The sequence below is a fragment of the Echinops telfairi genome, unplaced genomic scaffold (genome assembly GCF_000313985.2).
Source record: "Echinops telfairi isolate 266 unplaced genomic scaffold, ASM31398v2 ScPeMD7_7469;HRSCAF=8507_1, whole genome shotgun sequence".
NCBI classification, from domain to species: domain Eukaryota; kingdom Metazoa; phylum Chordata; class Mammalia; order Afrosoricida; family Tenrecidae; genus Echinops; species Echinops telfairi.
The window spans coordinates 120,029,358-120,042,138 of NW_022111373.1; the positions used below are offsets into that span (position 1 = coordinate 120,029,358).

General features: G+C 47.4%; 1 protein-coding gene across 1 annotated transcript in view; it reads left to right on the plus strand.

The window, feature by feature from the left end:
- The window catches only part of DROSHA (drosha ribonuclease III), a 151,651-nt gene that overhangs the window by 119,560 nt on the left and 19,310 nt on the right, over positions 1-12,781 (plus strand). Inside the window, exons 24-26 of the mRNA XM_045285270.1 lie at positions 2,950-2,994; positions 5,004-5,161; positions 6,282-6,387. Coding sequence (XP_045141205.1) covers positions 2,950-2,994; positions 5,004-5,161; positions 6,282-6,387 — 309 coding nt within the window. The remainder of the gene's footprint in view (positions 1-2,949; positions 2,995-5,003; positions 5,162-6,281; positions 6,388-12,781) is intronic.

Consider the following 12,781-nt stretch of genomic DNA (forward strand, 5'->3'; position numbering starts at 1 on the left):
GGGTTTGAATGCCTGACCTTAAGATGAGCACTGCTCCACCAGGCACGCCACAGGCTCCTTGCGTCCAAGCTAGCTGAAACTTGAACCCATCACTTTCTCTCCACAAACGGAATTCTTCTCCTTTCCTTGTATCTTATAAACCAGAATCCTTGGGGTTCTCGTGTCCATCCCTAAGTCTGCTCCCCATGTTCATGCCGTTGCAAAGCCCCAGACACTAACGCCGCTGCCATCACGTCAGTTCTGACGCATAGCTGCCGCCTGGGGCAGACCTGAACTGCTGCTGCCTGTGGTTTCTGAGGCTGCACAGCTTACGGAAGCAGAAAGCCTCATTTTTCTGCCTCAGAGCCACTGGTAGGTTTGAACTGCTGACCTTGCGATTAACAGCCCTATGCATAGTTAGGCCACCAGGGCTCCTATCCATTCAATTGCAAAATCCTTCCAGGCCTGTCCCTAATCTTTCTTGAATGGCTCACCTTGGGCCATCCTCCTGCTTTACTCCTGGTCTTCCTCCTCTCCCATTTGCACTCCTTCACTGGTCACATTCCCCAGCCCCTTGGCCCAATGTTCACACTACATTTAGCATTATCTTTTTAATGTGATTTGATTGTGGCCTTTCATGCTTAAAATCTTTCTCTGATCTATTCCTCTTCCACCAAAAATCTAGACTGCACAACAGAGCATGTAATCGGTTTTTGTAGACTGGCTTTCCCAGTCTCCTTTCCACCGAGCCCCCTTTACAGCCTTGTGTGTGGGGTGAAAAAATAGAACACAACTCAGTGAGTGACTCCACGGCTCCTGCACCCAAGTCCATGACCTCGTACGCCCAACTATCCCCTGGTTCCCCTGCTCTTGATTCTCATCTGCTGCTGATTTGCAATCCTTTTCTCCTTTTTCAGGGAACATCCGCAGAGTCACCTCATTTTTGAAGCTTTTATCTGAATCCCCAAGCGGAAGTTTCCTAGCACTTAGTGTAGATCACGATTACAGGGCGTATCCCAGCGTAAGATACTTCGTTTTACTCCGTTGAGGCCGTGAACTCAGGAATGGCATCGGATCCCTCTTAGTAACCCATGACGGAGTAGGTGTCACATAAAAAGGTTGTGTGCGTGAGGTCAGCCCTTCCTCGCACTTATTTCAGAAAAGCAGGCAGAAGGCAGCACCCTTTCTCAAAGGCCGAAGCTTCCCCTCGGGTGTAGGGAAGGGCAGGGGCAAGCAGGAAGCGATAGGCATTGTAATTCATGTCACACAGATTTCAAGAGAGAGATGGTTGAATTGGTCGAAAAAAATGCGTATAAAATACCTCAAAAGCAGTGCTGAATTACCCAATAAGCAAGGTAGGCACAGGCTTACTTCAACTGCAGTGAACAATTTCTCCTCATCAAAGATTCTGCTCTGGAGTTGGCCTGCATCCATCTCTCTCGTACCCCGTCAGCCCCTACCTGCAGCGTCAGACCCTCTTCAGACTTACAAGCCTGACTGGGACAGAGGACTCAGGGAGTGAGCACAGGTGGGCGTGGCTTACTCATTTGTAGTGAATGATTTCACGTGTCTTTTACCACATGGGAAATTGCTCTCACCTGCTTTTCAACCACATGTGAAAGTGTTCACTGCAGATCAGTAAGCTCGGATAAGCCTGTGCTTACCTTGCTTCTGCTTAAAAGAACATAGATAAGTAAGCACCCTTTTTATTTAATGTAGGCAAAAAGCAAATAAAGTATTTAAGCCACAAATTATGCAAGAAGTTTTTGTTTTGAACTTTACCACATGTACACAAGTAATAATAAACTTTCCTCATACCCCCCCTACAAAAGCTTTTTAAAAGTCAACTCTCCCCTATTTAAAATTTTAAAAATAATTTACTTTAAAACCCAGCAGTACGGCTAGGATCAGGCAGCGGCTCCACGAGGTTATCCCGAAGACGTGCTAATTGTAACTGCTTCTCAGCTCAGATCAGTGGCTTAAGTAACAGGCTGGCGGTTTTCCATAACGTCCATTCATTCTGATGTTTCATGCAAATGCCTGAACTGACTCACAATGGAAGTGTGGCTCCATAAAGGTGATAGCATGTGCACTCGGTAGAGTTCTCTATTCCTGTCTTAATACAGAGGCTCTCGCGATGGTGACTTGAGTCCTAAATTAAAGGATAGTGTGGATAAGTTTTCCTTACAAAAGGCACAGTTGATGCCTATTTCTGGGGAATGGTGAACTAAGAGATTCGTTTAAAACAGCTGCTCTTGATCCCATGTATTCAACCGAAGTCAAATTCAACTCCCAGCGCGTCAATGCCACTCATAGGTAGAACTGTCCCTGTGAGTTTCCAAGACTGACTCCTTATAGGAGTAGAAAGCCCTGGTTTTCTCCCCATGAGTGGCTGGTGGTTTCGAACTGCTAACCTTGGGGTTAGCATCCCAAAGCGTAATCATTATCCTCTATGCCACCAGGGTTTCTTTAATCCAATGTATTAGATTACCTAAATAGAGTTGGTAGTTTTTCATTTATACGGTGTCTTTGACCTCTTGGGAATGGGGATGGTTTTCCCCCGACCCGCAAGCTTAATAGTATAATTACGATCACTGTAAGTAGTTTGATTGAGGGGCCTATCCTGTTGCCTGGGCTGCTAACTCCAGGTCAGCAGTTCAAACCTAGCAGCCGCTCCCGGGAGAAAGATGAGGTGTTCTGCTACCGCAGAGCACCACAGCCTTGGAAACCCACGGCACTTGTACTGTGTGCCCTGTGGTCAGCTCCGCGGCACTGAGATGTTGTTTATGGTCAGTTTGCGTGGTGAAGACACTTAAAAAAAAAACCCATGTGCTAGCACTATTGAATTTGCAATAAGTGGAGTCAGCATCTGAAATCGTCCAGTATTTCAAATAATGACATTTTATTTAGTACTCTAGAGTGTGTTAAATGGTCCCCCTCGGGCATTAAAGGCATCACTCCTTGTTCCAGGACCTGCGAGAAGTCTGGCTCAATTATCCTCTCCACCCACTCCAAGTAAGTGTGACCCTCCCGGCTCTCTGTCTGTCTGTCTGTCTGTCTGTCTGCCCGCCGGAGTCTGGGAGTGTCACAGCTCCTGGTGGCCTGTTTCTTTTGTTTTCCTCTCCCCTCCCCCTCCCGGTTGTGTCCTTGGACCCACTTCAGGGCGTTACCGCACGTTATGGGGCTGGAACTGGACAGCTTTGAAACAGTCATGTAAACACGTGTGTTGTTTTTACTCGGCCTGGGCCGGGGCGGAGCCACGGGCCTCCTCGTCATGGTTGCCTAGTGAGGCCCAGAGAAACGGGACGGTGAAAGCATACGAAGGAGCCCTGATTGCCGATGGGTTACTGTTACAGGGGCAAAATGTGGAAACCAAGTCTGGGCTTGTTGAAAAAGTAGAACAAGGACTCAAATAGCCTTGGTCACCTATAACCTCAAGGTCGCTGTGGTCTGAATTGAGTGGGTGGTGGCAGTGAGCTTGGGAGTTTGGGGACTTAGACATTGAGAGCCTTGACCCAGGCTGCAGGAAGCGCAGTACTGAAATGAGAGACTCAGTACAGTGTGGGGACTTTTTCCTTATGATTTCAAAGTCTGAAGGATTTTTGCATGGTGAGACCCTTTTCCCCAGTTTAAAGGTTTCTTTCAGTTCCCTTCTACTTTAGAGGTTTTCGTGTATGTGTGTATGGGAACGCCTCTAAAGGTGTGTGGGAAGATGGAATGAAAAGATCATGAGATTTTCTGAGCCTATACGCACACACTATACAGCCAGATTAGCGATGCTCACTTCCATTGAGGGGATTGTGACTCCTGGCAGCCCTCTTTGGCCGGAGTCTTATCTTTCTTCTGCGGGACAGCTGGTGGGTTAGAACCACCGATTTTGGATCAGAAGCCCAATGGTAAACCCGCTGATCACCGGGCTCCTCTTACGTGTATCATGCATAATATTTTCTGTGTATATAAAATATATACACATAACTTTGTAAGAGTAATCATCAGAGGACAAACTCTCAGTAATGATTGGCATTAACTCAGTGCACTTTGAACTTTTAATTAAAAAAGAATCATTTCAATTTCCCCTTAAAGTTGCTTGACAATGTTCATGTTAACGATACTCCTCCTCGTTGCTCTCTCCCGGTTGTTAAAGACTCCTTGTCCCCTGGGCTATGCTGCTTGAACTTTCCTACTCCTGGTCTCTGTTCTCCTGAGAAATTACGTCGTAGGCAAGTGCTGCCGGAAGCACCTCAGATTCACGATGCGCTAGATTTCAAATGAGCTTTGGGTTGCTGGCGTCTTCCTAGACCTTTTATTGCTGCCAAATTGTTCCTGTCCCACGCGTTATTATTTCCACATCGGTTCTCGGCCCACAATTTAAGCAGCCTTGCTCAGGAACACCTACTTGTAGAAGAAGCCCCAGTGCCAGCTGATTCCAATTTAATGACACTCATTTGCCAGATTGGTTGGTCCCCACAAGACAGCCAGTGGTCAGGTTGACAAAATGCGGGGGTCTGCTCTCAAAGGATGCTTCTCAGAGCAGCAGCATCTGAATTTGCTGGAAATTTGTCAGAAAGGCGGATTCTCAGAGGTCCCACTTCAGACATACAGAATCAAGAGCTCCGGGGAGAGTCCCAGGTATCTGTGTGGAACAAGCCCCCCATGCCTTCTGATGAACGCTAGCCCTTGGGAGTCCTGCGTTGGTAGATAGATATATTTTCCAGCAGCTGTTCTTCAGTTTGCATCTTCCTCGGAGACTTAGTATACTACTCGGAATCTTGAACTACCTGTGTACAGTACTTGGCCCTGAAATTTGATAGAAGATTGGAAAATGTTATTTGAGCCTTCTTTAAATATTAGGTTTGTTTGCCGTTGTAAGAGATGAGAGAGACGCTTCCGTGCCTTATTGGCATTTGAGAACTTCTGCCCATGGGAAAGGAATTTTACAAAACACTTTCTCTCCTAAAACCGGGCCTTTCTGATGTAGCTAAAACTGTACCCCCTGGTTTGTATTTATTTCTGTTTTCCTGTAGCTGCAAGAGCCGAACACTGACCGACAGCTTGTCGAGACGTCTCCCGTTCTGCAGAAGCTTACTGAGTTTGAAGATGCTATTGGGGTCCTCTTCACCCATGTGAGACTTCTGGCCCGAGCCTTTACCTTGAGAACTGTGGGATTTAACCATCTGACCCTGTGAGTTAGACGGACTGTCGTGGCCCCAATGTGACCCCTTAGATGAGACCGGCCCAACCCTCTGCTACTTGTCCTTCGAAGCCTTGGAGATTTCCCACATCTCCAGGGCCGTCCCCGTGGGAGCCCGATGAGCAGCCAGACACTGTGTGGACCAGCAGGGATGCTGTTGGAAGTCCATTTGGCACCAGCAGAGGGGAAATGAGGAAGAAGTAAACACAGTTTCTGTAAAGGGACAGATGTTAAATGTTCCCAGGCAGGGGGGAGGTGTAATGGTCTTTCTTGCAAACATTCAACGTTGCCATAGGAGCACAGAAGCACAGTTTAAATGACGGAGGAGGACTGAGTGCCAATAAGACTTTATTTATAAAAACCACCTGGCAGCTGTTTGATCACTGCTACAAGTGCAGGGTTTGAAATTCAACTAATAAAATAATGTAGAGATTAACTAAATGTTTTATTTCTCTGTTGTTTTCTATTTTAAATATTTTGTGGCTCTTCCCAAGTTGCATATTTATACTCTCCAAATCTAAAGATGTTTAGGATGGGTTTTTAAAGTATCCTTAAACTGGATTCCAGATTTGAGTGATGGTGTGTATATTCCAATCGAAAAGTATAGATTTAACAAAGAAGATTTGTTTTACGATAAGTGTATTGTTCCTGTTTGTATTAAAGATCCTCCTCAGTGTCTAACCAGGTTCTGATCACCAATCTTAAACCAGAAAACGAAACTCAATGCCCTCACATCAATCCCCACTCACTGGACCCTGTAGGACAGTGTAGAACTGCCCCTTTGGGCTTCCCGCCCTGCAGATCTTTGTAAGAGCAGAACGTCTTCTCTCTCTCCCACAGAGCACCGGGTGGGTCCAAACTGCTGGCCTTCCAGTTACCAGCCCAACCCTCGTGTTTAATTCTCAAATCGTGCTCTCTGTACTCTTCTCTGAAGCTCAGCCTTCAGTGGAAGCGCCGATCTCGTCTCCACTGAGGGACGGTAAAAAGGTGGTGCTTAGCCTTATGCTTTAAAGCACCAGGAACACGGTGCACTTGTAGATGCGCCTGGGTCTTGTTTGTTGTAATTCACGCATACCTACTGATCAATTCACGTTGCTGTTTTTCTTTTCAGGGGCCACAATCAGAGGATGGAATTTCTGGGTGACTCCATAATGCAGCTGGTGGCTACAGAGTACTTGTTCATTCACTTCCCAGACCATCACGAAGGGCACTTAACTGTGAGTGGGGGTCACGCCCTCCTTCCCTCCCTCCGGGAGGACTGCTGGGTAATGTGTGGCGAGGGGAGGAGAGCAGAGTCCGTTCGTGCTGCAGTTGACTGAGCTCTTGGTGGCTTCAGCGTAGCCCAAGCTTTGCTCATTTCATTTTGCAAGTCAGATGCAAAGCAGTTTGTGATAGGAACTCGTTACCTATGCTCCTTCGTTGAATCTTCACCTGCTATGAAAGGCACAGAGCTAGATGGGCGAGAAGTGGCTCGACATGACCACTGGGACAGTTGGAGAGCAAGAAAGACAGACATTAAGCTAGGCCTCGCTGGAGGGAGCAAAGATGAGACAGCATCAAGTCCATCCATGGACGTTAACAGTGATGCAGAAGAGATGACAAATGTAAACAAAGTTACTGTAGATACTGTACTTATCTGAATATAAGTAACTTACCAGTAACTGTATATCTGTATTTCTTCCGAGGTACGTGTACACATAAGTATGTATTCAAAGTATAAAGTAAGGATGTAAGTGTACAGCCTTGGAAACCCACTGGGGCAGTTCGACACTATCCTTTAGAGCAGTGGTTCTCACCCTTCCTAATGCCACCACCCTTTAATACAGTTCTTCCTAAAATTATTTTCATTGCTACTTCATCATTGTGATTTTGCTACTGTTATGAATCGGTCGACCCCTGTGAAAGGGTCGTTTGACACCCTCCCCCCAAGGGGTCGTGACCCACGGGTTGAGAGCCTCTGCTTTAGAGTCACTGGGAATTGGAACCAAATCAATGGCAGTGAGTTTGGTTTGGGTGTTTGGCACCATGTGGACCATGCTAAATATCATAAGGACGCTTGGTAAATTGCTGCAGTAAGATTTCCTCTAGCCGAGAGTTCCAGGAAGACTTGTGGATGTGATGGGGTAGGATTTGACCGTTGGAAGTGGGTTAGTGGGAGAAAGGCTCCCTACAAGCATTCCATGCGTTGAGACGGCACACAGGGCACCGAGCGAGCCACGAAAAGGGAGCGAGAGGCAGCCGTGACTCCCTTTGGCTGGAGCCTGATGGGGCAGAAAAGCGTTTAAAAGATGAGGTTTGATTTATGAACTAAGTCCCCTTTTCTCCTGGGTTTATTTCCTTTTCCAAAAGTTTATTGCGCTTTCTTATTTGCTGCAAACTGTTTTTACTCTGTGAAATCAATCAATAATATAACTGGTATGGTGAACAAAACATGTCTAGAAAGCCATCATGATGATCTCTCAAGGCACGAGGAATAACCTTTGAAAAGTCCCTCGAGAATTTGACATCGAGGCAGCCAATACTTTACTGGGCAAAGAAAAAGAGCAACGCACCGCTGTAAGGTGTTCTGTTAGCAAGGACTTTGTTCTTTATTGTGTTTAAAGCACATAACAAGGGTCTGTTAGACTCTGCATCTCTATAATTTTTATGCATGGTTTGCTCTGAATGGGATTGGATTTTATATCCGTGAGGATGAATATTGGAGATAGTGTAGATGAGACCGAAATATTGGAAATAGGAGGGATATGGTGAGTTGACTATGTCCAGATATGGTTGATTTTTCCAGTGGGATTTCTAAACCAAACAAAATATGGTCCTTCATTCATTCCTATAACAGATACTTATTGAACTCCTACTGTGTACTGTGTACCACTGTGTGTGATTACTGTCGGGTTTACAGGAAAAGTGTTTTTTCTTCTTGAGTTAAAAGTAAGTTCTTAAGAAATAGAGGACTTAACCATCTGACCCTGTGGGTTAAAAACATTCCTGTGCTATCAATGTGACCACTTAGATAATGTCTAAAGAACTAAAACCAGTGAAGCTTATATATGTTTTTAAGATTAAGGAGAATTTAAGATTAAGGAAGTGGCTCACATTGTTGTAGAAGCAGCAAGAGTAAGTCTGAGCAGGTTCCAAGACCCTGGGTCAGAGGTTAGGCTGGAGGCTTCTCCGGACCCCCTTACCCTGGAGCTGATGAACTCAAGATGGTCAGAAAGACAACGGGCTAGTGGCTGTAGGCGTGAATGAATCCAAGGTCGGCAGGTCAGATGGCAGGCCACCCACAAAGTCCTATGATAGGCAGGCAATAGAGCAGGCCATTGACTCAAGTCCAAAGAAGAGGCGTGAGGTTAATGAGTCAGATGCAAGATCCAGACCCAGCAAAAATCAGGCAAGCTTTTTTACAGCTTCCACATATATTGGGAGCAGGCCACCCCTCACTTGCCCCCCACCCCAAGGAAACTGCCTTTCAATTGATTGTATCATGGCTGTCATCTGAGTGGTGTTGTCTCCTACTTCAGTCTTACAACTGGTGAGCTGCTCATAGCAGATCCCACTATGGACATGATTACATTATGTTAGGTCACCTCATGGGGGGGTAACCTCACTGCCAAACCACTGAGAATCCTGGCCCAACCACGTTGACCAAGTTGACTTGACTATCACAGATGGTCAAGTGTAAACGAGCAATTGTCCAGCATCTTTATGTTCGGTAAGTCGATTGCTGCTGTTAAGTCAGCTCTTACTCCCGCAACCTTCTGTACACAGAAGAGAATGTTAACCTATCCTGCAGTGTCCTCAGGCTTACTGGCCTGCTCGAGCCCATCTGTTGAGCCAGTCCACTCACCGAGGCTCTCCCTCACCCACGTCGGCCTCACATTGGTGGTCTGTTTCCTCCACTCGACCCTCCTGGTGAGGGTCCAAAGCCAAGCGGGTTGGACAATACTCCCTCTCGTATCTGACCCACAAGGTTTGCACTGACCAATCTTTGGTTATAGATCGCCATGCCTTTCTTCCTAGGCTGCCTTAATCTGAAGTTCTGCTAACCCCTGCCCATCATGGCTCAAATACTAGTGACCTAGCTTCCAGTAACACACACTTCACCACGTTGCAGTAATCGAGCGGGGGGCTGGGGTGGGGGTGCCCCCCCCCACCTCCCGCGCTCGACGTGCTCCTCCTGTGTCTTCCACAAAGGAACAGAATTCATAGGTGTCAAGAGTATCTCTTTCGGGGATGGAGAACCTTTTTTGGATATTTATGATGTCATTCTCGTACCATCCAGGTCAAATATTTAATTAACTCACCTTAATTGTGGCTTAATGTCTGGCTGGAACTGCTTCTCCTTGGTGAGGCGTGTGATGTTAGCTGGTATTGATGATTTCATGCCCGCTTGCCAGATGTTTCCCTGCTCCTGATCTAGTTTATTTGAAAAAATGGCCAAATCACACTAAATAGCTTAAAGTAATAATTCATTACCACTTTATATCTATGTGTGTGTGTATAGATAGGACACTTTTTATATATATATAAAAATATATATATATTTAAAGAGAGAGAGAAGCCACTGTTTAAAATATGCACATTTAATCCCCTTACCCTGCCGCGCCCCACCCCCTGCCAACGATTGTCTACTGTGGGAACTTGTGGAAATGGGAGGCTGTGGGTCAGCATTTCCCCAAAGTGGGTGATACTGCCCCCGTGGGGTGCTGGAGCGATCCCGGGAGGCTGCAGAAGTAGAGACCTAGACTCTGTCCTGGAATTGGGGGCTACAGCACGAACGATGTTCATGGCCTCTGGGTGCTGAGTCATTTTTTTCCGGAAAGGTGGCAGCAGGACAAGGGAGCTTGGGAAGCTTTGTTCCAAAGCCAAGCGGGTTGGACACTACTCACTCTCTTATCTGACCCATAAGGTTTTCACTGACCAATTTTTGGTTATAGATTGCCGTGTGCTGCTTCTCCTTGGCCCCCACCTCTGCTCACTCACACTTCTTTTCTCCCAGCCACGAAACAGACAATGAAACCCCACCCTCAGAAGGGCCTGCTGGGGTCTCAATAAACATGAAACCAGGGCAGTGCTGGAGACGCTGGTTTTGTGTTCTTTCCAGACTTAACTACAGTGTCAGAAGGACAGTTCATCCAAATGTGCCCATGGACCTCACTGTCTTAGAATGAGAGTTTGTGCCTAGGTTACTAGGACTTTTTAGGCGATAAAATGACGATTGCTGTTGTTAGGTGCTATTGAGCACAGTGACCCTGTGCACAGCAGTATGAATCACTGCGCAGCCCGGCACCATCCTCACAGTCATTGCTGGGGTTGAGAGCCTGTGGTTGCAGGCACTGTGTTCAGGTTCTGTCTGAATACAGCCTTCCAGAATTGCTATCTTTCCAGTGTTGCTAGGATCCACACTGTTGGCTGCCTCTGCATAGTCAATGAAACACAGTGAACCGTCTTCCCAGTGTGCCTTGGTTTTAGCCAAGCTCCATCTGACGTCAGCAATGATTTCCTTTACTTCATGTCCTCTTCTTAGTCTGCCTTAGATTTCTGATGGTTCTCAGTTGGTGTACTGCTACAACCATTTTTTTTTTCACTCTCTAGAGCCACAATCTACTTGGATGTGAGATTGATGTTGTTAGACAATGTCCATATCCTGTTGAATCACTTTTCTTTGCAATAGTATAAATATGGTTCTCTATTAGTTGGTTGGCCTGGCAGATGTTTTCAGGTCTCTTGGCATAGGCGAGTGAGTGCTCATAGCAACGCATGCGTTTGGCGAAACATCTCAATTGGCATACCATCGGTCCTTACGTGTCTTATCCGTGGCAAAAGGAGCCCGGGGTACAGTGGGTTAAGCATTGAGCTTAACTGCCAGGTCAGCCGTTCAAAGTGACAGCCCCTCTGGGGAATAAAGGCAAGCTAATATGGTTTCATAAAAACGTACAGCCTTGGAAACGATGCAGCAGCTCTACTCTGGGCTCTTGCGTATCGGAATCACCTCGACAGCCGTGGGGGTGTGCGAGTTGTTATTGTCTCTAGTGCGGTTTGAATTTCTTCTTTCCGTACCATCAGTTCTTGTGTGTGTGTGTGTGTCTCAACTGGAGGAAGGCTTACAGCGCAGATGATCAGTTTTATATTTAGCAGTTTGTCCACATTTTGTTCAACTCATCCATTGCCATCCCCTCAGTGCACCGTTGTCCTACTTCCTCTCTGTTTCCTGTGTCCACTCGCTCATCTTTTCTAATATTCTGAACTTTGCTTGCCTCCTCTTACCAGGCTATAAAGGCCATGAGGGAAAGACTGGTCTGTCTATTTTCATTTCTGATTCCTCCCTTCCTGACATCCCGGTGCTCAGCCAGGATGCGCTGAATGAAAGATTATCAACCCCCAGCTCAGCACTCTTCTGTTGTTCTGTGGACAGGCACTACAGAGCTTACCAAGGCCCTTGGTGGCCTGACCCCTCCTGTCCAACCTCATGCCACACAGTCTACTCCTCCTGGTGTGCCTCCACCAAAGCCGGCTTTGCGCTTCTCCAAGGCCGCTCCTGCCACAGGGTCTCCGTGTTTCGCCACGGGAGCCTTCCTCTCATGTGCCTGGTTATGGCCGACTCATCACATGACGTCAGAATGCAGGGGAAACGTTCCCCGACAGCACACGTGGGCTCCAGAAGCAAGTGCCTGTGGTGGGCTCTGAGTCCGTATCTGGTGAAGTCCTGAAAGCATGAGGACTTTGCCGTTAGCGCAGCCCCAGAGGGGGGTGCAGCACTGGACAGTTTCCTTCTGTTGGGCACAGGGTCTCTGAGTCAGAACCGACTGCTCAACGCGTAGCATCACGTCCGATAGCCGCTCCCCTGTGAGCTCCTCGCACTGTGGTGGCTTGCATGGGTTGTGATGCTGGAGGCCATGCTGCCTGTGCTTCAGATGCCAGCGGGGCCACCTGTAACATTCAGACTGCACTGCACTGAAGCTTCCCGACCGACAGATGAGGAAGAAGGACGTAGTCGTCGCCCTCTAACAAACATGGCCCCGTGGAAAGCAGGGTGACTAGCCATGGACAATGCTAGAAGAAGGGCTCCCCTCCCCCGCAGCTCAGGAGGCACTCACACTGTGACCAGGGAAGAGCTGCTGCTGCTTCGGCATGGACTCGGACTTTGTGCTGCGGATGGGGCGGGGCTTTCAGGGCCTTCATCTGCTGATGGGGCGCGCCTGATTCAAGGTGAGGAGACGTTTTACAAAGAGAGGAGAGGAAGTGGCACAGAAGGGAAGTAGCACGTTGCTTTACATGTTGAGGAGAAGCTGCACGCTTTCTGAGCATCTGAGGATGAGAATTAGGCGTTCCAGGGTAGTGGTGTAAGCATTGGGCTGCAAACTGCGAGTTCAGCCGTTCAAACCCACCAGCCACTGTACAGGAGGAAGATGGGGTTTTCTGCTCACGTAAAGATTTAGCCCCCAGTGCTCTCGGGGAGGAGATGAGCCAGTCAGGGTGCGATGCGATGTAACAATGATGAGAAATACAACCTTACTCTAGTTCCTAAAGGTTTCCTCCCCGCTCCCACTACCATGACTCGAATTCTATCTTGCAAGACTGGCTAGACCAGAGGAGGTACACTGGTACAGATAG